A 26,894-nucleotide genomic window follows, 5' to 3' on the forward strand; every position below is an offset into this window, starting at 1 on the left:
AATGATGACAATTCGTTTTCACATGCTATGTTCCCACCCTAAAGCGAAATGCCGTGAAGGGCCGGTCTCTGGACCCTTTAAATCCGCTGTGTCTACCTTATTATTGACATGACGGCAGCTGTTTCATTTTAACCACGACATAAAGGAGATCGTCGACAGAACAGCTAGCATCAGCCATCCACAGGAACTCATAATCTTTCGCACACACACGAGTAGCAACATCCACCGTCGTTGGCTCCGCGTCCGCTCATAACCATGTCCCGCCGACCGGCAGCAGGCCCCGACCGCAGCGAGCAGAACCGGGCCACGCTGAAACAGCTGGTCAAGCTCGAGGGGAATAAGAGCTGCGGCGACTGCAAGCGTAACAAGCACCCGCGATGGGCCAGCTGGAACCTGGGCGTTTTCGTCTGCATTCGGTGTTCAGGCATCCACCGCTCGCTCGGCGTACACATCTCAAAGGTCAAATCCGTTGACCTGGACACATGGACGGATGAGCAGATGCAGAGCATGCTACGTTGGGGCAATGCCCGGGCGAACAAGTATTGGGAGCACAAATTGGCCGAAGGACATGTGCCCAACGAGGCCAAGATTGAGAACTTCATCCGGACCAAGTACGACAGCAAGCGATGGGTTATGGACGGACCCATGCYGGATCCAAGCACGTTGGATGATGGAGACGTGGACGACGATGTGCCGCTTAATGTAGTGCAAGAGAAGGTCAAGCAGCGGGAGCGAGGTGCAAGTCTGAGGAATGGGAGCGCTTCAGGCGGGATCGCAGGGCCGCCGCGCGCGAGGCAGCAGGAGGTCGATCTGTTTGGAGATGACACTGGTTCTTCAATGTCACAGCCTGCCAGACCTAGTACAACCGAGCCATCCTTTAGTAGACCTGGACCACCAAAAGCACCAGCAGCACAGCCCAAGCAAACGCGTCCGGGCGAGAGCTTGCTCGGATTGGACTTCTTTGGTGGTACGCAATCTGCAGCACCGGCTCGGCCGTCGAGTACTGGACCATCTACACCTGGAATTGGTAACGGCAGATCGGATCTGAAGCAGTCGATTTTGTCCTTGTACGCTTCGAAGCCAGTGGCAGCTGCACCGCAGCCTGCCGCGAACGCTTTCGGAGGTATGCAGTCGTCCTCTCCTGCAGCTCATCAGTCCAACGCCCAGTCAATGAGCGGTATGGATGATGCTTTTGGTTCGCTATCAATGTCTTCCAACACAGTGCAATCCAAACCTGCGCCTTTCTCCAACTTTGCGCCTCCCGCGGGACACTCCAAGCAATCTTCGATACAGAAGTCGTCATTGAGTGGAGGCAGCTTCTTCGACATTAAACCAGCAGCGGCAGCGGCACCGCCYCCCAAGCCCATAACATCCCCATCGTACGTTTCCCAGCAGCCGGRCAACAGCTTCGGAAACGATTTCGGAGACTTCTCTTCTGCATCGCCTGTGGCGTCGGTCAAAAGTCCCGCTGCAGCAACCAGCTCTATGGGTGATTTGTTCGATATGTCTGCACCAGCTCCACCTCCAAAGCCCGCTCCCATCACATCAGCAGGTTTCTCGAAGCCTGCGAGCAACTACTCTAGCAGCGCCTTCAACCTCTCCCAGCCCACGCCAGCACCTGCAGCGAAACCAGCAGCGATCCAATCATCCAACTTCTCCAGCATGAATAACATGGATGCATGGGGTAGCAGTGATGCCTGGGCGACACCAGACCCCCCTGCGGCAGCACCCGCCAAGGCTGCTCCGCCACCACAGGCATCCGCCTCGTCATCTACCTTCAAGTCAACACCGGCACCTGTCATGAACGACTTTGACTCTGGTTGGGGTGACCCAGCCCCTGCGCCTGCGGCCAGGCCTGCCGTTACGACGCCTGGCGCAAGCAACGGCGGCTGGGGCGATTCTTCAGCTCCTGCTCAGTCAACTACCACTCCCAGTGCTGGTGGCTTCAGTGTGCAACAGGACGAGGAGTTTGGTGGATGGTCGCATGCAAGTCCCGTTGCCACAACTCCTGGCGCGAAGCAGGGCGGAATGGGCGGAAACTCGGATGATCTGTTTGGTAACGTTTGGGGTTAGGCGATGAGCGAGCTTTGGATGTCGGGTAAACAGTCTACATAGGATGAAGGGGCACAGCGGAGCGGATGAGCGAGGATGAGATCAACGAGCGAAATGCCACGAAGTTAGCTGTTACATTCCCACTGAAATCGATTTGTGATGTCTGCCATCTACATCCTCCTGCCATGCGCCTTTCCCATGCTGCAAATATCCGCTGATAGACTCCCAAACACCATGCTAGACTCAATGTAAACCATCCCYGTGCGCCGTCCAACTCTTGTCACTATAGAAACCAGCTCATCAACCAATAYAGCACCAAAACCGCGGCTATGATGATGCCCGCAAGCTTCAACACAGCGACCTTGTTCCCTTGGCTTGCCATGACCCCTAACCGTCTCGCCGAGCCTTTGAGGGAGGTGGTCATGTTGGAAAAGGTATCGGTGGTGGAGTCGATGACACCCTGATCGCGTGCATTGTCGTAGATATCGATTGTGACGGAGCGCAGGGCCGAGACTTTGGACGAGAGGGCGGCGAGAGAGTCGTTGTTTTGGCTGTGGAGAGTGTTGGTCAGTCTGTGGCATGGATTGGGTGGTATGTCATTGATGCTTACCGCTCGCGCTCATAGGCTTCGGACATGGTGGCAAATGGCAGTCGGGGGTTTTTGAAGGTGGTCGGTCTGTATGACCTTGGCCTCTTTGTTGCTGTCAATCGGGAGCGAGTGTGAGACGCTTCGCGCCGCGCGTGCCTTGGTGTGGCTGATGCCTCGTCATTGTCCAAGACAACCTTACTATATACTGAACAACCCCGCCTATTTCTCAACTTCCGAATTGCTCCCATGTCATGACCAGCAACATCTTTGAACCCGAGGAAATTGTACGTTGACTACTGACCTCACCTGCTGCTTCACCACCGCCGTCATGGGGCTTCTTAACAACCCGCTGCCATCGTCGATGCGCTCCGAATGCAAGAAATGTGAGATCAGCCACCTCACTACGTTCACATCGTTCTCGGAAACTGACCAGCCTAGGTGGCGGTATTCTTGCCTCGTTCGTCGACCCTAAACAATCTTTTGGACCCGACAAGATTATTCCCCCCCAGATTCTCGCCAACGCCAAAGGCCTCGCCATCATCACAGTGTTCAAAGCTGGCTTCCTCGGCTCTGGTCGGTTTGGCTCTGGTGTTGTAGTAGCCCGTCTCAACGATGGTTCGTGGAGTGCACCCTCTGCTATTGGGACTGTCGGCGGCGGATTTGGTGGCCAAATCGGCTTTGAGCTGACGGACTTTGTCTTCATTCTGAACGATGCTTCTGCGGTCAAGACGTTCTCACAAGTGGGAAGTTTGACACTGGGTGGRAACGTCAGTATTGCTGCAGGACCGGTCGGTAGGAATGCCGAGGCAGCAGGTGCTGCCAGTTTGAAGAGCGTGAGTGGGATTTTTGCGTACAGCAAGACGAAGGGGCTGTTCGCTGGAGTGAGTCTGGAGGGCAGTGTCTTGATCGAAAGAAGGGACGCCAACGAGAAGATGTATGGCCGGAAACTGACTGCGAGGGAGCTTTTGGGTGGTAATGTCCCCGTGCCACCTCAGGCAGAGCCGCTTATGAGAGTCTTGAACTCGCGAGTCTTCGCGGGTGTGGGAGGAACATTCAGGGACGATAACATGTACAACGATGTCCCAGTCTACGACGATTCGCACGAGGATGTGGTTTGGCAAGGCAAAACAGGCAGTGCATATGGCGAGGGTGTACAGACACAGCGGACAGGAGACATGTACAATGGAAACCAGGAGTGGGCATCCCACGACAAGCCGTCGAGATCGTCGACTTGGAACACCACCGGTGCAGGAAGAGCGAATCCGACTGAGACGTTTGWTCGTCTGAGCAGAGGACGGGCAACTTCGAACGTTACGGGAGATCAGTCGGATTATGTTTACAGCGATCATAAAGGACCAGCTCCCGGCCGCCCTTCGGCACCCAAGCCAGCTTTTGCCAACAAGCCTTCCTTTGGCGATAGCAAGGGCTCTGCTGGCCCGGGACAGGCAGTCGCCAAATTCACATTCGAGGCCGACCAGCCTGGTGATCTTGGCTTCAAGAAGGGCGATGTTATCACCATCGTTAAGCGGACCGAAAACGAGGCAGACTGGTGGACTGGAAGAATTGGTGGAAGGGAAGGCATCTTCCCGAGTAACTACGTGGAAGTTGTATGACCAGACCCCCAGCGCGACTTGACTGTTCGGGAGGATCAGACAGCATAGGCGGGAGAGTGTGATCTGTGTGGATCTCTCAATATACCCTTTTCTTTCAACAGCAGGCAACTTGGAGGCCTGCGCGAATGACTCGGAAACGCGATATTTGACTGATGAACGTACTTGTAGATAGCGTACACGATTGGCAGGAAGGTTTACACCGAGTGCTTCTCAGCTCAGAAAGTGCTGTAATTGTGCATCATTACCACGATCGTCATCAGCAAGGTGATGTGCAAGGTTCGGTTCTGCAGTGCCGAAAGCCTGTCTTGTATGTTCGGACCGGCYGACATCACTAGAGCACTAGAGTGTTTGTGATCTAAACAGTAGAGTCAAATCATTCGATTCAGAAGTTTGTTATCGGTATCAACCGACAAAGATAATGCTATGAACAAGAAAGGAAACAACTTTGCCACCCCCGGTGGCTCTCTCTCCTCATCTCCATCATACTCTGTGCAATGGCGGTCAAGCGGGGTATAATTGCCATTGCCAACAATCCCAGACTGGAGTTCCTCTCATCCGTTCCGGCGGCAAAAAGAAGGCGTAAAAAGCGCTGCCATCATTCACATAATTTCATAAACCACACGTCGTTCCTGAAGAAGTTTGCACCCGCCTTTCTCAACATGCATCGCGCTTCGAGTGCGTCGCAATGAAGAAAGAGGGGCGCTTGTCGAAGAAGAAGAGAATTCGAAGATTAGAGAAGAAGACCGGCGAGGCCGATGAGAGCTACGAGACCGACCGAGAGCTGCGAAGCGGAACCCTCGTAGACGTTGCTGGGGGTTGGGAGTGCTCCGGTGGCCAGAGCAGAGGTTGTCGTGCCGTTGTTCATGGGGTAGAGGGTCGAGCTAGCACTGGCGCTGGTGGTTGCGATCTCGGTTGCGGTAGAAGTGGAGCTCTCAGTGGTGGCGTAAACGGAGGTGGTTCCATTGCGGGTAGCAGTCATCGTCTCCACAACGCGCATGACGGTGCGGGTGGTGTAGTAGGTGGTCGTTGCGCTGGTGTAGACTGGAGGGGCAGCAGATGAAGCCTCGTAAGCTGGTGGTGGTGCAGCGGAAGAAGCCTCATATGTTGGTGGCGCGACGGCAGCGAATGCGCCAGAAAGCATGGCGGTGGCGGCAAAGGCCGTAGCGGAGACTTCGAAGAAGCGCATTTTGACTGATTGGGTCTAGGTGGTTGTATATGTCTTGGTATGCGACAATGTTGAAGTGATTTGCTGATGCGAAAGACGATGTCGACTCTTCCAGAGAGGAATAAGGCGGTTGTCTGGTGTTCGCTTCGAAAACTTGGTGAATGGTCGTTCGTTTGACTGTCGCGTTTGATGCTCAATATTGATTGGTCTGATTGGCTGTTTGATGATATAGTTGCGGGGATTTCTGCTGGTCGTGCGTGAATGAATGTGTGTCGTGGTAGATCTGTCAGAAGAGACTGTGGTATGCCGGAGCAAGTGAGCGTGTGCGCGAAGAGCGAGAATCCAACGATGAATCGAGGAAGCGGCTGGAGGGCGCTGGGGGACGATGTTTAAATGAAGGCGGAGGCACGCGACTCGCTTGTGTTTGTCGGCTATGACGGGCAATCTACCGGCAGCGCGATCTTCGTTGCCCAATACAGCTAGTAACCAGCGACTCGCACGGATGGATCCGTAGTCCATGATCTGCTAGATGTCATCAATCTCCGGCGCATCGAGTCTCACAAGACCGTGAAGGGCGCAGAAAATGCGCTTTTTCGCGTGTGACCTTCCGTACTGAATTGCGCCCATCTCCTTTTAGATTTGGTGTCCTGGGAGAGAGAGCCATGCGAAACACTTCAGTTGACGATCGCAGTCAAGGAAAATTTCTCGCACGGTTCCTGCATGCATGACCCACTTCGCTTCCGCACTGCAGTGGAGACAAACGTGGTTCGCTGCGCTTCTTCCGAGCCGGAGCAAGAAGTGTTTCGGGCAACGCTCCACTGCTCAGTCGCCAAGCTTTGGTCCACCGTTCGACTCGTTCCAAGGTCTGCCAAATTGACATGCCCTTCACACTCTCGCGGATGCCAGGGCAACACAGGATGTTACACGCGACATGAGCTCGCCAGGGCTGTTTCACAAATGCAAGCAGTGCAACATTGGAAGTGAGCGCTACGGCCTCGTTGCGTGATTTGGTCGCAATCATGCCTCACGCGTGGTCTTCGATGGTCGATTGGCGAGGCTCCGATTTGAGAAAAATCTTGCAGTATGTACTCTGCGCTCTTCTAGTTAGTTAGTCTATTGTAACCGGGCCATCCACAACAGCACTGAACCGAGTAGACCTCGGGTGCTCAGCTTGGCGATAACAGTGTGGATATGAACCCCATAGTTGTAAGACCCTTGGTGTGATAATCTGCTCGATTCGTTGCAGCTCTTCCGTTGAATGTTGAGGAGGTATCCGACATATCGCCGCGCGCAAAAAGATGGAAGAGGAAAAGCAGAGCAGAAGTACCTGCACGCCAGACCCACCTCGTCGTTGGTGTTATCGCCCTCGCAGATAGAGTCTTGGCAAGTCTCCATCGTAACATTAATACACGCTATGTACTCGTCCCACCAACTCCTCGCTCGAAAGTAATCATGAAGCAGTCGTAAATTAAGTCGTCTCGCCACCTAGACAATGGAGACGACCTTCAACGCTAGTGAAAGTTGCTCTTCTCGTTGGGTTCCAGACAATGATCCCACAATGCACGCAGTATGTCTTCGTTCGGCTGGTCGGCTCGATCAAAGTCACGCATCCGTGGTGGAGCACGAGCGAGGTCCAGTTGACTCTTGGGCCTCTGTCGGCCGTTTCCGAGCATTGCTACGCTCTGCTCACCGTTGGTGGCTGGCCGCTTCAGAGGGCTGCTAACATAAGGTGGCGATGCAGACTTGGCAACATTGGTATTACTACTGCTCTTCTCCGCAGACGGAACCGAGACCGTGTTCCTGCTTGACGGCATCGAAGGTCCCGTCTTCTTCTGTGCCAGAGCGCGCTGGTGCACCTTGGATCCTTTGACCAGTCGGAGGCGTGCGATCGACTCACCGATTGGGTCACGAAATTTCTGAACAACTCGTAGCTCAGTGTTGGTGACCCGAAAGCGGCCCTGGAAAGCCTCAGGCCCGGGGAAGATCAAACCGCCTTTGGGATTGTCCTTGGTGGGAAGCCGTGTTGGATTGAGAGAAGATTTGAGCGACTTGTTCAGACGGTCGTATTGCCAGGCGGGTAGGGCGGGAGGTTCGCGCTCTTGCAAATCTTCCCTTTCGGCAAGTGCTTTCTGTTGCATCAATCTGGTCTCTGTTCGTGAGCGGCCTATGGCAGGCGTAGTCGTGCCAGATGATCCCGACACAAATGAGCCAGGACTCGTCGGATGGGATCCAGAGACTTGGCGGTCATGATCACTGCCATAGAAGCCAGTTTGTTTGGGAGTGTTGGAAGCTGTGTTTGCACCGCTCACTGTAGACGGGTGGGATGTGCTCGGCACAAAGCGTGAGACGAGCTCGTCAGGGTCGCGATCACCAGAGCCATCTGCAATGATGGACTTGGAAGATCGCAAAGACGGCGCGGGCGACCCTCGACTGCTGTGGGTGTCGTCTAGTGCGCTAACGTTGCTGACGATCGCTGGCGCCGGCGCCTGCTGAGTGACTCGCCGGGTGGTGGGGTTCACATGTTCCTTGWCATACTGCCCAGAAGTCTGTCGTGAGTCAGGAGGCGGCATGGCCCGTTGTGCTGGCTGTGTGACTTGTTCAGTCCGACCAGCCACTGGTGTCTTGCTGGTTGCCTTATGACTAGAGAGGGCGGGAGCAGGAGCAGTATTTGATCTGTCCCGAGCAGAAGCTTTGGGGTGCGAACGTGGGCTCGGTGAACCAGTGTCGACACTCGCGCCATCAGACTCATAATCGTTGTCATGTTCGGTCTTGGATGAGGATGGGCAGGTCAACTCTGCCTTTAATTCCTGTGCCGCTCTATAGGCAGCGTCGGCTTTCATTCCTGTAGCAGCTTTAGGAATCTCGCTCTGCTTGGCTTCTTCGACGTCGGCTCCTTGTTTGTTATGATCAGCTTCCCTCGACGTCAAGTCTTTCCCGACATCTCTTAATCGCTGAACAGGGGCGTCCATTGCGCCTGCTTGCTGGACGACCTGCGCATGTTGCAGCACACGAGTGTTGACCTTTTTCAATAGCTGTAGTGGCGGCGACTTAACAGTAGGTCTGTCTGTTGCCACACTGGGCCTTCGCGAGTTGTTGGCTGTATTCTGACGTGTGCTGTACGGGCTTGCGCTGGCGCTCTCCTCTGTCCACTCATCCTCATGCTGCTCGCCGTCCTCAAATTCGGGAGAATCATCTTCATCAGACTCGTCGCCAACGTCGAACCCAACCTTCTTCGAGTCCTCTGCTCGGGACTTGGCCGGGCCACCCTGCTTTGATTGCTGTTCGACCTCGACCTCGCGCTCTTGCAAGTTCTTATCTAGAGGCATTGTTTCGGCAGATTTCGGCCTCTTCTGCCTTCCCTTCAATCGCGGAGATGTAGGAGCGCGCTGCTGGGCAGAGGCGAGCGCTACAAGATTCTTGCCGGAAGGCAAACGATTCAGCTGGCCATGGGAGAGATTCTTCTTAAGCTTCGCATGCGAGGCATTGCGGGGCAGCTGGTATGCGGTGTGATTGCGTCGCATGGCTGGCCGACTCTCGTCGAGACTGCCGGGCAGGCGGATTTCAGTGTCGTGCTCGTGGGAGTGGTTGCGGTGATGCTTGCGGCCCTCTTCGGTGGCAGTAGTCATGTGCGGAGCCTGTACCTGACGAGCCATCTTGACTAAGTTGCGCGCACTGCTGTGGTTTCGAGGTAGCACCATCTTCGCGTGCGCACGCGGCTTCACATGCTGCCGCACGAGATGCTCGCCGCCACTGACCGGACTAATGTTAGGCCTCGTGGCTGACGAGTGCGACGATTGTGAGCTCTGCTTCCGCATGAGCTGAGGCCTTGGAGGCGACGACGCCATGGCGGGCAGGCAAGGTCGGTGTTCGTTGGTGTGATTCCAAGTCGATCATCTCGAGGCAATGTGCTGTACCTGATCTCCGGGAGCCCGTGCTCATTAGAACTATATTATAGTAAGGTATCGCCGACGTTACTTCATCAATCCTCTTCTCTGTGCTTCTTCCCCACTATTCTCCACACGCCGCCTTCCACAAGTGTTTCGAACCCACATCTCCCGTCGTACGTGCACATGGCCAACGCACGAGAAGTAGCCTAGATACAAGAGATCTGTGATCCGGTTTGTACATCTTATGATCCTTGGCCCGTTGCATCGTCCAAGGTAAGCACCGACCAAATTGCAGGTTCATTGCAGACAGATCGCCGTTGAAGTCACTTCCTGGACATCATAGTAGTCGTTAAAAACGGCTGCGTTAGAAGTGATCGTATATCGAGCTGACTCAATTGCTCCGGCGTGTCAGCCCAAAGCATGAGGAGAGTCTTCAAAACGAAGACAGTCGTTCACCAGAACGCCTTCAGACATTGGCCGCGTGCCGTGACGTTTAGTTGACATTGTGTTTGCCGTCCAATCTGATAGCATGTCATGGACATGGCACTGCTGCGTGGAGACTGTCAAGCACCCGGAGCACGATTCGCAAAGCGGTATAACTAGATGAACCGATTGTTATTCTTATGTGAAGTCGCATCGCATCGCATAGTGATCGAACGAGCCATACCCTCTATAGGATGCTATGCACGTCTGAATGACGGAAGCCCCGACTCCTGTAGCCATATGTTCAATTAACAAATGACCTGAACGCCATGCTCAAACCCATCCGTCCATTTCATGCTAGTTGCAGCAAAAGCCTGTTGAGTAATGTTTCCACACACTCCATGATCCATCGCAACGAACCATCCTAAAYTTGATCGCTGGCGAATATGAAAGGCATATCATCCTCATCTTCGTCTTCCTCTTGGATCTTCGGGCTTTCTAAGCCTTCACCTGACGCGCCAGRGGCACCCGACACACCCGACACGCCAGAGGCACCCGACGTCTCTTCCGCGATGCTATGTGTTGAAAGCCGGGAGCGAACGTGCGGCTGATGAGCCAGTGCGCGTGACGGAGAGGAAGAAATCGATAAGCCAGGGACGTTGGACAGACGCCGACTGGGTGGCGTCACCGATGACTGTATCAGCGACGAGGAGCTCATTTCCTCAGCCAGCTGGAGCCCAGGGTCGCGCATCATGCTGTACTTTGCGAGATTCACGGTATTGCCGCGTGACGCTGGGCGAGAATGTAAACTGCGCAGGTCTTTGGCGCTTTCGACTTGTGAAATGAATGCTGCAATGTCATCTTCATCGGTCTGGCCACTTCCAGAACTGCCGGGCGTTCCCGACGTGAATTGACCAGTGGGCTTCTCCTTTGACGAGCTGCTGTTGCGGCCTGAGCTGATGTTGCTTTCCGTGGTCTTACTACCAGGAGAAACAAAGCGCTTGGTGCGGCCTGCGAAGCTGCTGCTGTAGCGGTGCAGTGGTGTCGGCTTCGGGGAGGAAGAGCCTGACGAAGCGATTGCGGTCTCGCTAGGTGGCGCTCTAAGCGCCTGCTGGGGCAGAGTATTCAGAGAAACGCGCTTGCTACCAGCGGACGTCCCTAGACGCATAAACTCGCCAGCGGCTCTGCTACCACCGCCTGATGTACCCGGCGACGGGGATGGTCTCGGCGATGATGCCAGTGAACCGCCTTTGAACGGTGGGTTGTTGACCAGGCTAACGGAAGGCCGCCGATGTGAGTCCGTCTTCTTCTGCTCACTGAGGGCGTTGAATCGATCCATATCTTGATAAGTGTCTTCGTCTTCGTCACGAACTCGTTGTTTCAATTCCGTGACCGGCGAAGYCCTCTTGTCGGCGGCGTGGAAGGTGCCAAGGCTGCCGTATGCACCGACTCGCGCCCTCTGTTCGCCGGTAGGACCAGCTAGGCTACTGTAGCGAGCACGAGATTGATCGCTCCTAGCACCCGGCAACGACCTCCCCACCGGCATCGTTTGAGGACCCTCATCAAGACCCAGAAAACGTGAGCTGAGCAGTGCCTCTGAGTCTGCAACGGTAAAATCGCAGCTTATTCGATAGTCCACCGAAATGGACAGCGGGCCGGAGCGACACACCAGTGGTGCGATCGGGTATCGCTCTACTACCGAACCCGACGGTTGCTCCGATGGGCACAAGGGAGCATACAGCAAGTCTTTACGACTGCTCCGCGAGCTATGCCCCTGCTTGATGCGAAACTTCAATCGAAGAGCCTGGTGGCTGCCCGGCTGCCTGGTGAGTTTACGATGTAGCTTCCACGCTGGTAGGAAGCGTGSGAAGCTGAAGAGCGACCTGAACAGCACAACGCCTTTCTTGTATACGTTCGGCAGGGCATCGTTCAACTCAGAAGCGGAAAAATCGTCGTTGGCGTCGCCGAGTTCGACTGTCCACCGCTCGAGCACCACCTCGCAGAATCGCCCACCATTTCTGGGAGGACGTGAACTGGAATCAGCCATGGGACCGAGCGCGTCTGCAACATCCCATCGCTTCCCAGCTTCATCTATGACGACCAGGGCCTGGTTGTGTGAAAGATGAGACGTATCGAGATACACCTCAATCACAAGTGGTCTAGGTTTGTTTTCTGCCAGATCGGACCGTCTCCACGGCTGCAAGTCATCTGACAGGACGTCGGTATCGTCAAGTACCACGTTGAACTACACGCAAAGCGTTAGCATGATGTAAGCTGAATTTCATTCGACACCTGAGCAACAACGCAAGCTAGACAGAGGCGAATCGATCTTGTGGGCAGAGTGCCATGGTCGCCTCGAGGCACACAGGATATGCAGCTTCCATGGCTTCCGGGCTGCCCGATTTTCACCGAGCAAGCTTGACTCGAGACTCAAGAGTTTGGTCCTCGGGACTGCGCCTGGTCCGAGAAAATAATCTCAAGCTTCTACCCTCTACCAGGGCCGCCACGCTGGGAAGGAAACTTACCCATCGATTTTGTTTTATGTCCCCATTCCTGTTGTACACCTGCGGCAAATTTGCACGGGAAGAGCAAATCATCAACGCCGCCTTGGAGTGGAAATGCTGTTATAACAAACATCAGCATCTAAGCTCGACGAGTGACGCCGGAACTGGGGTATAATACCTGTATGATCTGATTGAGCTTGGTGGCTTCGCGATCTTGACTGCTAGAAGCACCATCGCCTCGAGAGGACTCGCCTGCCATTTCCATCGCAGCTTTTTCTGTGTATGAGGCCAAGTCCACGCTCGACCGAGTTCGGGTTGGCAGTCGTTCTCGATCTCTCGAGTTGTTGGTCCGTTCGGGATTCGTAGAGGGATTACTTGCGGCGGAAGCACTCCTAGGCGATGGACGGGGGTGTTGATGCATTGTTTATGTTCGAGGGACGTGGTATAACGATACGGTGAAGGCTGWTRAATCCGTACACTCGCAGATGAGTCCTTTCGCAGCTAAGACGTCGGGGTGGCGGAGCTGGACGATAGCTCCATGTTCACGGCAGCGGTCCAAATCGCTGCGCGGAGGTGGAAGTCTTGGTGATGCAGATGACAGCTCTAGATAGAAGAAGCCATGGTCGTGACGTTCAAAGACTGGAGTATGGACATGCAGGCACACGCGCTGGGACAACCGCTTCCTGGGAGCCTGACGCAGCTGATAAGACCGATGCTCAGGCAGGCGGCCGTCGGTTTCGAGGCGCAGACCAGGCGATGGTCTCAATGAAAGAGACTCCGAAGCTGCAGAGGGTCCGTGGCAGCACGGTGCAAGGAAGAGTAAGGGTTCAAGGGAGTCTTGTGGTCGTTGGGGAACAGCTGATGAATGACTCGATCGATAAGGCGTGCGGAGCTGCGGTGTGTGGAGTTGATGTGTTTCTAGCTTTCGCGGCTTGCACACCAGACTTTCAAAGACTCCAGACTACCTACCTACACTTTGCCCGCGGATGGCACTGCACACGGAGCGTGYCGATGCGTCGCAATGGTCACGAGGATGATGGTGCCTTTGATCACGATCAGATCATCACATGGACGCTAAGGGGAGCTTTTCTATTCGCTTATGATCGACCGGATGAATAACCCGCTCACATGCCATCAGCCCAGGCATGACCTCAACGGGATGCCCGTTCTCAAAGGGCTCTTCAGCACGAAGCGAACCAGCCACAGAGCATGCTCCCACGAAATCGGATTCTACCACACCATATCGCGACGACAGAATTGCTGGCCACGAGCKCCACTGTGTCAAAGTGGTCGACGAAGATCCCAAGTCTTTCCATTGCCTTATCCATCAAGTATCGCGTAGGTAGTTCTAGTGTCAAGCTTATCAGTCCCTCCTTACCGTAACAACATCCGGTCCATTCCCCTTTTCTCACGCGCTCTGCTGCTCATACTAACCCATGTCTGCGTAAATCTAAAAACCTTTCATTCATCGATCCAGATTGCGCCTTGCGCTGAGCCAGCAAGAACCTGTACCGATACAATTAGGCGCCGAGTAGCGCGGCAAAAATCGTCTCTTCTCCATATTTGGTAGAAACACGGCCTGGAAATGGCAACGACTTGTCATACGCTGCCCCCGAAGTCTCCTGGACGATGCTAAACGTTTCAAGATTACCCATACCGCAGTGCGCCACCTACTGCAGTCCCACTCGCATGGACGGGACATCCTCAGTCAGCTCTACCCACTGCAGGAATGTAAAACCAGACCGATCCTGGAGATCTGGCAGAGGGTCACGTAGACTTGTGTTTACAACCGAAGCAGATGCTGCTGGGCCTCGAAGAGATGTAGCTAATATAGCTCCTGCAGGGTAGTATTTCTGGACGTAATATACTGCTTTGTGCCTTCAGGCGATGCTTCTGCTTCCCGGAATGCTCTGTGACTTATGAGGAGCAGTGTCTAGCAGAACAACCTTCGAATCTGAGCTTTCTCGGAATTGGACGCCGCTGCCAAAGATCTTTTAAACCCACACTTCTCTTGATAAAGTAGAGTGGGTTTAACAGATGTTGGTCCATGGGCTCGCGGAGGCGGCGGAAGATGGGATGTCAAATTTTGACAGCAATGGCGGTCACGCAAGACAGCCTTTGTGTGATACGCTGAATCCATCGCCTAATTGGGTCTGTTGAATTGGAGGCATTCTTACTGCTAGTGTATCAAAAGTAGCAATCCACGTCTTTGTTATCGGTCTGAGAGATCGTTCTTTTGAGACAGTAGACATACATGGTGCGATGTGGCGTCTTTCGTTCAGAGTGCTATACGTTTGTCTTTGTGCATGGGGAGTATAGTCATGATCGACCGCACACACAAAGCATGAGCAACGAAAGGTGCCATATGAAGCTGCTACTCTAGTCTAGGACGTACGCACAATTAGGAAAACGTGACAAACGATATTCCTGTCTGTGTTCAATCCGCCGAGCTCACAAGAATGGCTTGAACGCGGGATAGCCACTGTCGGCGCACTTCTTTAGCTCAGCGTTATATGCACCCATACCACCAAAGAAGAAGCGCAAACATTTAACCTTGCCCGCGATGTTAGCCCCAAAAATCCAGTTCTATAGTCCTTGTTAGTTTCGTATGGTATGAGGATCAGTGGAGTGCTTAACTGACGTCTTCAGCTTTCCAAAAGAGACTGTCGGCGGCGAGGCTTTCACACAGCTGTGCCCACCACTTCTCGCCCTCATGTGTTGCCTCCACCACCTTAGTTGGCCCTTTCTCAGCTCGACCAATTGTGTCTGATACAAACTCGACTTGAGCTTCGATAGCTGGCGGTCTGGAAAAAAGWAGGTAATGATCAGTTCAATATTCCAACGAGATTCAGGGGCAATCGTTGTGATGTGGATGCCCTTCGATTCCCGACACTCCGGGTCACTCACTGGTTCGTAAAAGGACCCTTGGGACCGTTGATCATGAACAAGTTGGGAAACTCTGGTACGCATGTGCCCAGTACGCTGGTAGGACCAGCTTTGTCCCATACTTGCTTCAAAGACAACCCATCGCGGCCATGAATGGCCATGCGGGAGTAACTTCCTTCGACCGCGTCGAAGCCGGTCGCACAAACGATAAGATCGAGCTTATATAGTTTGCCATCCGAAGTACGTATTCCTTTCGCTTCAATAGTGATTGGGGTCTCCTTTAGGTTAACGATGTCAACGTTATCGCGGTTGAATTGTTCGTAGTACTTCTCGCCATTGGATGCGTTACCGTCACAGAGGGGGCGGCGAGCATAGACGTCGTGTGGTGTAAGCTTCCTTGCCTTCTCCGGATCCTTGACAGTCTCGGCGATCTTCTTACGTATGAATGCACATGCACCTTCATTAGCTTCAGGATCGACAGTAATGTCGTTGAAGGTCCCGAACATGAATCGGAATCCATTGCCCTTGTCCCAGTTGTCTTGAAAGATACGCTCTCGCTCTTCTGGACTGCAGTCGTGGTAGGAAATTTTGCCTGACCAAACGCGTTAGCGACAAGTTGGCTAATTGACAAGTGAATGTTGGACGAAACTCACTTTCTTCAAAGCCAAATGCAGTCACCGAGTTCCTTACTTGTTTCCAGATGTCATCGTAGTTCTCATTGACCCACTTGCGATACTCTGGTGAGACTTTGTCATCACCAGAAGGCACGCTGTACTGAGGGTGACGTTGAAAGCAAGTCAACGTCTTTACCTTCCTTCCAATCTCTGTTATCACCTGTGATGCCCGAGTCAGAATTGACAGWGCAAGCTTCTATGCCTGCTTATCATACCTGAACGCCAGTACTTCCCGAGCCAATGACCCCTACGCGCTTGCCTTCGACAGAGTAGTCTTTGGGCCATTTGCCAGTGTGATGGATCTGGAATAATTAGTCTCGGTGCCTCGAGACCACTGCAACTACATACATCGCCTTCGAAGGAGTTGATGCCAGGAATGTCCGGATAGTTCTGCGTCGACAGCAGTCCCAGACCAGTGWCAAGGTATCGGGCCGTGATGACTTTGTCACCAGTGACCGTAATTTTCCATCGCTGGTTGGTGTTGTCCCATTGGGCGYCAAGCAGCTGAGTATTGAACCTCATGTCTTTCCGGAGATCATGCTTATCGGTAATGTGGTTGAGATAGGCCAGAACCTCTGGTTGTTTCACGTAGTGCTCCTTCCAAGGATAGTTGGCCAGATCTTCCTTGTCCCATGAATAACGATAGACATACGACTCCGTGTCGGACATGGCCCCCGGGTAGAGATTCCAATACCTAAGGAACATATCTTAGCATCTGTGTCAATCGTTGATCAAAGGCTACTCACCAAGTACCACCCACATCGCCTGCTTGGTCGACAACCTAGACGAATTCAGTATATGTGTGTTCATTTGCTCCAGGAGGGACCAGACGCTGTGATAGGGACAACCACCACATATCGACTTTCTCTCCTGCTCGATTCCTTACCAGACACTTCAAGCCAAGATCATCGCGGAGTCTCTTCAACTGGAAGATACCCGCGAAGCCCGCCCCAATGACAACGGCGTCGTATGATTCTTGCGACATAACGAAAAGCGTGTATCTAGTTGGTTATTGCAGTCAAAGAGGAAACAAAGTACAGTAAGGAAGTGATGAGAGAGCAATGATACTCAGACGATCATGTCTCCCGAGCCGACATGCAGGCCGACTTGCAAGCCGACTTGGATGAGGGGGTGAGGGCGAATGTGGTACTCCCCTTGTAGCTCTCCTGTTCCTCCCCATCACCCGCTTCTCTCGCCATAGACCAATCATCCAAGGGTTGACGTGCCAAGGCACGATCGTCCAACAGCTGGAGGTGTGATCCAGGCGTCTAGGAAGAAGCGGAGCCGATCATGCATCCCACTTCGCAGCCGACCCGAATGAGGGGACGGGAGCTATGAGAAGGATTGCAAGCGGGATTTGTACCTCGCGGAGGTCTAAGGTTAAGCTGATCAATGCTACAACTCGAATAGCTAGCTATACCTACCTCTTACTGGAGTGCGCGCAATGTTGCTCTACCGATTTCATACCCCGAGGGAATGATGTTGAAAGGAGCAGCGGATGTCAAAGTAGAAGTAACCTACTTAAGGTTGCCACGTCAATGACATCACTCATACTTTACACGAGGGACCTCATGTCCTATTGTCCTTTGAGTTTCTCCGTGAGGGTTCAAGATATCTCCATCAGCACACAAAGGACATCATCATGGTTTCGAGGATTCTAATCACCGGCTCCTCAGACGGTATAGGTCTAGCAGCAGCCAAACTTCTCAGCGAACAAGGACACAAAGTAACTCTCCACGCCCGCAACCAAGATCGTGCCAATCAAGCAAAATCTCTCGTCCCAAAAGCGGAAGGCGTTCTCATCGGGGACCTCACAAGCATTGCCAGCACGGAAAATCTCGCAGCCGAAGCAAATGCAAAAGGTCCTTGGGACACCGTCGTCCACAATGCAGGAATCGGCCTCTCAGGCACAGAGGGACAGACTGAAGATGCAATGGCCAAAACCTTCCAGGTCAACAGTCTCGCGCCATACATTCTGACAAGTTTGATGGAACGGCCGAAGAGACTGTTATATGTTTCTTCTGGTTTGCATACGGGTGGCGATGAGAGCTTGAAAGATGTTACTTGGAAAGACAGACCATTTCAGCCTTCTCAGGCGTACAGCGATACGTATGGACGCCGTACACTGACCCTGCTATGAACACGGACTGACTGCCAACTCACAGCAAATTGCACAATGTCCTTCTGGCCAATGCAGTTGCAAGACACTGGACTGATGTCCAGAGTTGCGCGTTAGACCCCGGCTGGGTCAAGACGAAGCTGGCTGGTGATGGCGCACCTGGTACTACATCAAGTCCAGCGAAAGCCATCGCAGCCTTTGCCGCTGGTAGGAGTGATGCCGTTGGTGACCAAACGGGTGTATACTTTGCTGCCTCTCGAGGGTCGATTTCACCACATAAAGCTACACTCCGAGAGGATAAGCAAGAGGAGTACTTGAGGATTTGTTCGCATCTATCTGGCGTCGAGTTTCCAAGATGAGGATGTAATGCCAGGGATTAAGGGGCGAGTCTCGAGTTTCCCGGGTGGCTATATGATGACTCTTCGTCGGAGAAAGGTATCAATCAGCGCGATATATACCCTTGTTGGTATGAAGACTTCAACATAGGTACCTGAGGATGGCGTCCCGCTCCCGGATCCTCAACGTCATGCCAAGATGGGTCCTCCTCTTTTCAGAACAACTGCTAGTCATCCACTCATCACTCCCCGGCTTCTCCAACTTGAGTTGACCGAGCGCAGATCTCCTAGAAACCGACAGCTTTCTTGTTCTTCTTGATGACTTTTCTGAACGCGCTCTCCCTCTCATCTGCCTGTCTCTTGGCCTCACTCAATAACCTTTCGGTGATCTCCACTCCAGGCACACTCTTCTCCGTCGTCGATCCATGATACAGGCCTCCTGACTGCTGTTGTTGGGCCCTAGTACCAGCGGAAGGCGGAGGCGTTGCAGGCGGCATCACAAATTCGTTGATGTACTTGCTCGCTTCATCAACCAAAAACGCGCCCTTCTTCATTGTGGACCCGTCCTGCACCATCTGCTCCATGACACTAGGTCCACGACCAGAGTTCTCAAACTGCTGCTTGAGAGCTTCGAGATCAATCATCGGAAGCTTCGTATCGTTCTGCGGCTTGGTCGGACGGAAGCGGAGCTCTTCGGGCGTCTCCTTAAGAGCCCTTTCAAGCTCCAAGAAGCGGCACTCCAGCTCCTTGGTCAGGGCGCGAAGGTGGGCGCCTGATGGACTGACCATGCCACGATCAAAGATACGGTTGTCTTCTCCTCCGTAGTGAATAGCTGGGACTTTGCCTTGCAGCAGAGCATCGACATCATCTTTGGTGAGGTTCAATTTGAAGTCTGGCTTCCAGCTACCCCCAAAAGACGCAAGCTCCTTCGGACTGAACGTCATAGGGGTCTTGAAATGGTGGCTATTCTGGACCTTGAATAGAGCCTCCAGGCACTTTTGAAACTCTGGCGCAGCCTGCCTGAGCTCGGATATCACTTGTGCTGGCGTGAGCGTCGGGGTTGGCGGCGGCGACAGCTCGTGGGGAGACTGCAATAGCTGTACAGGCGCCTGAGGAGCAGGCGTTGGTCTCGTTGATGTCGCGAGCTTTGGTTCTTCCTTGACAACTGGCGGAGGTATATCAACCTTAGCCGCGACTTCAGGCGTGGCTGACTTCCGCTCTGGCGATGGAGGGCGACTCACGGCCGGGCTATTGTTCGTGGTTGGATTGACAGACTTCGTGGCTTTGGCTGCTTTAGAAGCCTTGTCTTTCTTGCTCTTCTTCATTCGGCTGACCACGGCTTCCTGCTCAGTCTCCCGTGCGAGCCTACTAGCTTCCGCGGCCTTCGCCTTGGCCAATTCGGCCTCTTCGAGCTGTTTCGCGCGGATTTGACGTTCCTTTTTCTGCTGACTCTTCGTTTTATCCCTCACGGGAGCAGAGCCGACCCTGCTAGCAGGCGGTGGAGAATTTGCGCGCGATTGCGATGTCGAGGTGACAGAAATGTTGTCCGACACGGAAACATGCTCGCTAGAGGGTGTACCCGGATGRTTGATGGAAGACACGCTTGGCTGCCGGGACGGGAAACGATGTGCCGCTGCGTTGGGCAATGTGACAACCGGAGCTGCGTTTGACGGAGGCACTTCAGCTTTCGGGGTGTTCGTCAAGCGGATTGTCCGAGGCGCCTTGACGGCAGGAGATGGGATTGGGCTTTCGGACAATTTGGATGTTGTTGCGGCTTGTGACAGCGCTCTAGCCGGTCGTCCAGGTGTTCCAGCATCCACGGGCGTGGCAGTGACCGRGCCAACGTGCTCCTTCCTGCTAGCAGGTGCAGGGATTTCGATCTTGCCAGGGTGTTTGCGCTTTGGAGTCTCGTTCGTGCTCGTACCTGGTATGTTGTCGGTGTTCTTGGCGTGCACAGTGGCCTTGACATTGGCTGGAGTGGCAGCAGGCGTCGATTTGGCGATCTGGGGAGAAGAGACAGGGGTATCGCCCCCAGCAGTTTCCGACGGAGCAGCCTGCTTGGTGGAGGCCTCAGCATCATGCTTCCCAGCGTCAGCAGATGCTTTAACCACACTAGCACTCTGGTCCTCACGGTCATCGTTGGCCGCGCCCTCGCCCACACTCGGGACTGCATCCTGGGACGACATAGCAATTTTGAGGTCAGACGAAGTCGTCATCCGCGAAGGCTTAGTTGGCGTCTCCTCCGGATGCGCTCTATCGTAATCGTCCTTGGATCCTTGTCTCGACGGTGTTGCTCGCCGTGTTCCTGGCGTTGCGGGTCGTAGGGGTAAGACGGGCAGTATTTGTGATACTGTTCGCCTGACACTCGCTCTGCTAGACGGGCGAGACCCTGGACGCGACGAGTTGTCTCCAAGGTCAGGCAGAGCGCTTGGTCGTGACAAGCCGGGAGGGATGATTGGTGTGCCCCGCCTGCTCTCGTGGCCTTCGAAGCCAGGCGGAATCGGGGGCGTCGACTGTCGGGATTCATCGTGCACAGCGCGCGTAGCAAAGGTCTGCTGACCTGTTGTTGACACAAGCGAAGGATATTCTGCGTTGTCTGCGAGTCATGTCAGTATTGCATTTGCATACCTTTATCTAAACCCCCTTTGCATCAATTCCATCTCTTGACATGCACGGCGGCGGCGGCGACAGCGGCGACGACGGCGTCGGTAGAAAGAAACGCTCTACGTAAGTCGCCAATGGTCTAAATTACAACAAACGTCTCTCGTCATGCGTGGCACGGGGGGTATAAATGGGTGTGAGAAGCTATCATGCCTTCCATGTGACTATCTTTTTTGTCAATCTATCAGCCACTGGAGTAGGACTGTGAGATACTCACAAGCCGTGGCATGACGAGAGACGTACAACACTCTGGTCCCACGGGACCTTGCCGACCATGTTCATGCTGGTGGCTTGCTCTCGATGCTGCAATTATCGACTCCGCTGACTAGCGACCAACACTTGGCGCCAGTTCAGATGTCTCCCCGAATACCGTAACTCCTTGCAAGAAGTCCAGCAAAAGCCGGCCGCTGAGCAGAAAAAATCAAAAAAAGAGGCAACGTCAACTCTCTCTTCCCGTGACGTGCCGCGCTATGCCGAAATGTATGCCGCACCAGTGACGAGCGCCGTTGCCACGTCTACCATCGCCCGTAGTTGCCGCCATGCATGCCAGTATTATACAACCCACCTGCAGCACCTTGACCAGCAAATTGAGCTCCCTGATGCATGCGTTGCTGAAGTAGATGGCTGCTGTGATCTAACGAGACGTCCGCTACACCCCCTCCCGAGGAGGAGGAAGTGTTAGCGTGCCTGTGCTTGTTCTTCGGCTTCTTGTTGTTCTTGCTCCGCTGATTCAAGCCTTCGGCAAAGTTGAGCGATGCATATGAGGGGACATTGCTCTGGCTGGTCTGATATGCTGCAGGGGGGTGGGAAGTGTTTTGGGGAAAGGAATATAACTCACGCTTTGCATCCGCACCGCCGCTCGACCCATCGCGGGTACCACGAGCAAACTCTCGAAGGTAGCTTTCATGCTGACCGTGACGCCCTGCACCTGCGCTGTACTGCAATCCTCCTGTTGCAAAGCCATGACCCTGCGCGAAAGTTAGGTTGCCCGTGACCGGCGGCGTGCCGGTCGTTTTGAGACCAGGAGGAGGTCCCTGAACATTGCTGGTGTGAAATTGGCCGTATGGCTGTTGATGCTGCCCGCCGAAGTGATTGCCGCCCGTCTGAGGCATCATCGAAGTTTGTTGGTTCATGAGTTTCGAGTTTGCGACTGGCTTGACAGCTGCCGACGCGGTGGCCGTATCATTGGCGAAAGAGTACCTAGACTGACCACGAGCATGTCCTGCCGGAGCATTGCTTTGCTGAGGAAAAACCGAAGGCACGGCCGATGTCTGGATATTGGAGTACGCGGCTGGGGTGCTGGGTTTGAGGCTTTGCAGAAGTAGCTGTTGGTGCTGCAGAGGGGTGAGACCACGCTCACTGCCGAGTGCCGGGCTCGAAGCTCGTCCTCCAAACGAAAAGCGTTGATCGAGCCCCGCGTCTTGCCCAGGGGGATGGATGGCGCTGTGCACATGACCCCCCAGTGGACGATCCTCCGGCTCCCCGCCTAACTGCAAGCTTCCACTCATCTCTGGATTGTCCTCCGGCTCGATGGCGGAAGGCTGCTGATAAGCCTGTGCCTCAAGCTCCATACGACGCTGCTCATCCTCACGCTCACGTCGATGCCGGCGTCTGGCACCTCCATTGCGGTCAAACAGCGGTGGGTATTCATTGATTGCGTCTCGATCAGCTTGAGATAGAGCATCCGCGGACCAGACGAAAGTGAAGTCCTGTAGCTTGAAGTTCTTGAGAAGTGACGCCAAAGGTGAAATTAGTTGGGCCCTGGGAGGGGGGGACTGTTCCGGTAATGACACTGGCTCGGGCTCAGGCTCGGGCTCAGGTTCGGGCTCTTGGGCCACGGGTGCAGGAATCGATCGAACTGGCGCTGGACTCTGTTGAGGGGTGTTCGTAGACAGACTTTCCGCACGTCCCACTTGCGGAGGTTTTGAAGCCCAACTTGCGGTTGATGGCAACGCTGGACGTTCCAAGGTGGGACTTTGTGATTGATCTCCGCTGCCCTGTCGTATCATTGGCTGTGCAGCGACTGGTTGTTGTGATTGCGGAGGCGGCGGTCGTCCTGATCCATGTTGGCCGGCGTTTAGAGCTGAAAGGTCGGCGCGGGAATAACTCTCGTTCGCCTCGCCAGGCTCGTGGAGAAACATGCAGTTTCGATTCGTGCAAGTCTCGCCGCGTAGATACGCCGAGCAGTATTTCGTGGTGCCATGTTGCGCACGCAGAGTCCGCTCGCCGTTCTTCGAACCGTCCACCGCCGCTATGCAAGACGCGGCATCCTCTTTCCGCTCGTACGTTACGTACACGCCGATAGAGTGCGGATGTGACATATCCTTGGCCTTGCTGACGACAATTTTGATGATCTTGCCATATTGTCCAAAGTATTGTTCGCCACGCAGCGTCTGCAGCAGCTGGTCTTCCTGCGAGTTCGGGCTCAAACCGGTCACATAAACCAAGTTCTTTTGTACGACACGCATTCCAGCTAGATGCTTGCGACTGAGATTGTCGGCTTCGGCCTTTTGCTTTTCCTTTTGGAGGGCAGCCTGGGTCTTCTTTTGCTTTTGCGCCTGGCGAGCTTTGTGTGCCGCAGTCTCCTCTGGGGTGATGAGTTTGTATTCGATGTTTTCGTCGCTGTACGGCCGCCGGCATGCCGGACACAGGCCGTTCATGTTGGTCTTCACATTGTGATAGCAGAATTGGCAGATCTGGGAGACATCAGCACGTCTCCCTTGAGGGGCGAGAGGGGACGATGGAAACGCACCTGATAGCCACATGGACACGGTCGGAAGCCTTGATCTGTGAGATCAAACTCCTCGACACACAGCGGACAAGTTTCCTCCTCGTCATCATCGATGAACTGGTCGTGAACGGCTCTTGACATGGCGCGTGATGTGCAGAAAGTCCGTTTGACGGCGCGGCGGAGAACGAAGCGCGAACGGTGGAAGAGGAGCAGCGGRCCAGGATGTAGAAAGCAGCAACGACGGAGGATTACGTCGCAGGAGATGGCGCGGTAGTGATGGGGAAGATGCGGGCCGCGTGGTGTTGATGGAACAGCAAGATGAAGTCGAAGTGTGAGGTGGAAGTCGTGCAGACGGGGAAGGGAGAGCGAATCAGCTAAAGTTAGCGGTTCTCTAGCTCGAGGTCACGAAGTACCACCGGACAGCGATCACACCTCCGCTGCCCATTGACGACACGACGACCTGCACTACGACGGCTGCGATTCCTCCCGCCTCCCCTCACCCCGCCCATCCCCCTCCGCCACCATGGCTTCGCGATCCGCGTCGCTCGTCCGTCCAATGCGTGCGGCCGTCCGCGCTGCCCGGAGCAGCAACGCCGCCGCCTCGCCCGCCACCACCGTGGTGCGGGCATTCAGTGCCTCCGCCAGCCGCGCAAAGGAGCTCGCAGGAGACATTGGAGCACTGCCAAACATGCGTCACGCACAGCGGAACCCCGTGGGCCCTCTAAAGGTGCGTCAACTGGAGCCACATCCCAGGCAGATTGTGCCCTTGTTCCTCCAATGCTAAGCGATGCGAAAGGTGCCCATTGTGAATCCTGCCGACCAGTATGAGGAAAAGGCCCAGAACCTGCACGCTTACGGACAGTACTTGATGTCTGCACTGCCAAAGTACATTCAACAGTATGTCCATCACATGTGAAGCGGCATCACCATGTTGGTTCTGACAAGACTGCCCAGATTCTCCGTGTGGAAGGACGAGCTGACCATCTACATCTCACCCTCGGGCGTCATTCCGACCTTTTCCTTCCTCAAGTACCACACCGCTGCCGAGTTCACCTGCGTGGCTGACATCACTGCTGTGGACTATCCGACCCGCGATCAGCGCTTCGAAGTGGTTTATAACCTTCTCTCCGTCCGCCATAATGCCCGGATCCGCGTAAAGACTTACGCCGATGAAGCCAGCCCTGTCCCGTCCATCTGTAGCCTGTACGACGGCGCCAACTGGTATGAGCGCGAGGTGTACGACATGTTTGGAGTCTTCTTCGTCGACCATCCCGATCTGCGCCGCATCATGACCGACTACGGMTTCGATGGCCACCCACTGCGAAAGGACTTCCCTCTAACGGGCTACACTGAGATCAGATATGATGAGGAGAAGAAGCGCATAGTGGTCGAGCCGCTTGAGCTGACTCAAGCTTTCCGGAACTTTGAGGGCGGCACAGCAGCGTGGGAGCAAGTTGGTCCTGGGCACGATCGTAAACCAGATACAGTGAGTACCATGAAATCAGATGAAAGTTCTCCTGGAAGCCTGTCTAACAGTGGCACAGTTCAAACTACCAACACCAAAGCCGGAGCCACCGAAGGAGGACGAGAAGAAGAAGTAAGAGGCAGTGATGTATGCTGTAGAATATGCTGTACATACCCCATCGAAAATGACAAAAACAAGGCCAGATTGGTCAATCCTAGAACGTCAGCAAAAGTTTGGGTTGTGCTGAGGATAGATCCATGGCTGCTAAGGAGGATGGATGGCCCTCGAGATTCTCTCAGGCTGCTCAGCGGCCACTTGCTGCTCCGAGACATGTCGATCAAGCATTTCGTGAAGGGGCGTTCGGTTGCGACAACCCATGTTGCTGTATACTCGATCTCAATTTGGAGATGAAGTTCCGATGACCCACTTAAATTTCTCCATCCTTCCAGACCTCACTAATTGAACTGCAGAACTGTCCACATCCACAAATACAATTAGGACATAGTCCAGCAACTGCACATATACTGCAACATATAGGACCCGCCTCATTCCTGCCACCCAGTACTACTGACTCTGATATCAACGAAGCTTGTTCAATTAGCCCGGAAACGTTCACAGACAAGCAGCTCGCACGGCATCTTTAAGCAATGCCCGAAAGAGAAGAGCTCACCTCCCGCACTCTCCCTTTTATGAAACTGTCCGATGGCTCTGAAGCATCCATGACCGGACCACCAGCTCCTCTTCCGCACTATCTGAATGCCGAAGGACGCTCAATGGCTCGATTCGCAGTCGAGGGAAACATAGTCGGTACAACAAACTCTTCATACTCAAGTGTATGAGAGAAATCACTAACTCGAACATCTAGTCACTGGAGGCGCAGGAACCCTCGGCCTCTCTGCCGCTCGCGCCCTCCTTGAACACGGCGCATCTGGAGTCGCCCTGTGGGATCTAGAATCCACTCTCCGAACCTCGCAAACCTCCATTCTAGCCCTCGCAAAAGACTTTCCTTCCACCCGCATCTTCGGTTTAGCAGTGGATGTCACAGATGTCTCTGCCATATCTCAAGCCGTGGACTCCGTAGTGAAAACTCTCGGCTCCATCGACCACTTGTACTGCTTTGCAGGAATCGTAGGTTGTGTCCACGCCATCGAAATGACAGATTCTCAGTGGCGTAAAACTCTCGATGTCAACACCACTGGAGCATTCCTCTGTGCACAAGCTGTTGCGAAGCAATTCATCGAACAGAAATCCGGGGGCACGGTTACTCTTATAGCGAGCATTTCAGCTCACCGAGTTAATTACCCACAAGCGCAGATAGCGTACAATGTGAGCAAAGCTGCTATTGTGGCGATGAAGGCTAGTTTGGCGGCCGAGTGGGCCGTACATGGGATCAGAGTCAATTCGATTTCGCCAGGGTACATGGATACGATTTTGAATGCTGGAGATGGAAACATTGCCGAGGCACGAGCGAGTTGGGCGGAGCGGAATCCGATGGGGAGGATGGGATCTGTGGGTGAGTTGGACGGAGTTTGTGTGCTACTCGGGAGTCGGGCGGGCAGTTACATCAATGGGGCGGATATCGTCGTTGATGGTGGTAGCACGGTTTTTTGAAGATGTCCTTTGAGTCTCCATACATATGGCCCCTCGGCCTGATCGATATATGAGAAGTTTTCTTTTCAAGACTGAACTCGACAATGGCTCCTGACGCAGATGTTGTAATGTCCACAAGACCGGCCTCGAGCAGGAAATGCAGCTCCGCCTTCCAATGCCCGGATGAACTGGAGGATTCC

At 54.1% G+C, this 26,894-nt stretch overlaps 11 protein-coding genes; 5 read left to right on the top strand and 6 right to left on the bottom strand.

Moving 5' to 3' along the window:
• Positions 1-255: 255 nt before the first annotated feature.
• RCC_11127 (related to GTPase-activating protein) lies at positions 256-2,073 on the top strand (the record flags this gene model as incomplete). The annotated part of the gene is made up of 1 exon (XM_023776351.1): positions 256-2,073. One exon carries the CDS (start codon positions 256-258, stop codon positions 2,071-2,073), a length of 1,818 nt encoding a protein of 605 aa, XP_023632119.1.
• Positions 2,074-2,335: 262 nt separating this feature from the next.
• Positions 2,336-2,688, bottom strand: RCC_11128 (related to SFT1-SNARE-like protein; the record flags this gene model as incomplete). XM_023776352.1 has 2 exons in its annotated part: positions 2,336-2,603; positions 2,663-2,688. The coding sequence occupies 2 exons, from the start codon at positions 2,686-2,688 to the stop codon at positions 2,336-2,338; spliced, it is 294 nt and encodes a 97-aa protein (XP_023632120.1).
• A 281-nt stretch (positions 2,689-2,969) lies between these two features.
• On the top strand, positions 2,970-4,254 carry RCC_11129 (probable YSC84 Protein involved in the organization of actin cytoskeleton; the record flags this gene model as incomplete). XM_023776353.1 has 2 exons in its annotated part: positions 2,970-3,024; positions 3,080-4,254. 2 exons carry the CDS (start codon positions 2,970-2,972, stop codon positions 4,252-4,254), a joined length of 1,230 nt encoding a protein of 409 aa, XP_023632121.1.
• Positions 4,255-4,984: 730 nt separating this feature from the next.
• RCC_11130 (uncharacterized protein) lies at positions 4,985-5,440 on the bottom strand (the record flags this gene model as incomplete). Its single annotated transcript, XM_023776354.1, has 1 exon — positions 4,985-5,440. One exon carries the CDS (start codon positions 5,438-5,440, stop codon positions 4,985-4,987), a length of 456 nt encoding a protein of 151 aa, XP_023632122.1.
• A 1,490-nt stretch (positions 5,441-6,930) lies between these two features.
• RCC_11131 (uncharacterized protein) lies at positions 6,931-9,264 on the bottom strand (the record flags this gene model as incomplete). Its single annotated transcript, XM_023776355.1, has 1 exon — positions 6,931-9,264. The coding sequence occupies one exon, from the start codon at positions 9,262-9,264 to the stop codon at positions 6,931-6,933; it is 2,334 nt and encodes a 777-aa protein (XP_023632123.1).
• Positions 9,265-10,153: 889 nt separating this feature from the next.
• On the bottom strand, positions 10,154-12,492 carry RCC_11132 (uncharacterized protein; the record flags this gene model as incomplete). XM_023776356.1 has 3 exons in its annotated part: positions 10,154-11,974; positions 12,255-12,350; positions 12,412-12,492. The coding sequence occupies 3 exons, from the start codon at positions 12,490-12,492 to the stop codon at positions 10,154-10,156; spliced, it is 1,998 nt and encodes a 665-aa protein (XP_023632124.1).
• A 2,192-nt stretch (positions 12,493-14,684) lies between these two features.
• On the bottom strand, positions 14,685-16,778 carry RCC_11133 (related to Cyclohexanone 1,2-monooxygenase; the record flags this gene model as incomplete). XM_023776357.1 has 8 exons in its annotated part: positions 14,685-14,819; positions 14,875-15,037; positions 15,141-15,711; positions 15,773-15,953; positions 16,009-16,067; positions 16,135-16,487; positions 16,540-16,574; positions 16,680-16,778. 8 exons carry the CDS (start codon positions 16,776-16,778, stop codon positions 14,685-14,687), a joined length of 1,596 nt encoding a protein of 531 aa, XP_023632125.1.
• Positions 16,779-17,435: 657 nt separating this feature from the next.
• Positions 17,436-18,271, top strand: RCC_11134 (related to short chain dehydrogenase; the record flags this gene model as incomplete). XM_023776358.1 has 2 exons in its annotated part: positions 17,436-17,902; positions 17,959-18,271. 2 exons carry the CDS (start codon positions 17,436-17,438, stop codon positions 18,269-18,271), a joined length of 780 nt encoding a protein of 259 aa, XP_023632126.1.
• Positions 18,272-18,534: 263 nt separating this feature from the next.
• On the bottom strand, positions 18,535-23,780 carry RCC_11135 (uncharacterized protein; the record flags this gene model as incomplete). XM_023776359.1 has 3 exons in its annotated part: positions 18,535-20,843; positions 21,747-23,604; positions 23,661-23,780. The coding sequence occupies 3 exons, from the start codon at positions 23,778-23,780 to the stop codon at positions 18,535-18,537; spliced, it is 4,287 nt and encodes a 1,428-aa protein (XP_023632127.1).
• A 382-nt stretch (positions 23,781-24,162) lies between these two features.
• On the top strand, positions 24,163-25,240 carry RCC_11136 (probable NADH2 dehydrogenase (ubiquinone) 31K chain precursor; the record flags this gene model as incomplete). XM_023776360.1 has 4 exons in its annotated part: positions 24,163-24,366; positions 24,436-24,536; positions 24,594-25,125; positions 25,184-25,240. The coding sequence occupies 4 exons, from the start codon at positions 24,163-24,165 to the stop codon at positions 25,238-25,240; spliced, it is 894 nt and encodes a 297-aa protein (XP_023632128.1).
• A 511-nt stretch (positions 25,241-25,751) lies between these two features.
• On the top strand, positions 25,752-26,715 carry RCC_11137 (probable D-arabinitol 2-dehydrogenase; the record flags this gene model as incomplete). XM_023776361.1 has 2 exons in its annotated part: positions 25,752-25,911; positions 25,970-26,715. The coding sequence occupies 2 exons, from the start codon at positions 25,752-25,754 to the stop codon at positions 26,713-26,715; spliced, it is 906 nt and encodes a 301-aa protein (XP_023632129.1).
• Between the last annotated feature and the right edge of the window lie 179 nt (positions 26,716-26,894).

The sequence above is a fragment of the Ramularia collo-cygni genome, assembly GCF_900074925.1.
Source record: "Ramularia collo-cygni strain URUG2 genome assembly, contig: RCC_scaffold27, whole genome shotgun sequence".
In the NCBI taxonomy this organism is placed as follows: Eukaryota; Fungi; Ascomycota; class Dothideomycetes; order Mycosphaerellales; family Mycosphaerellaceae; genus Ramularia; species Ramularia collo-cygni.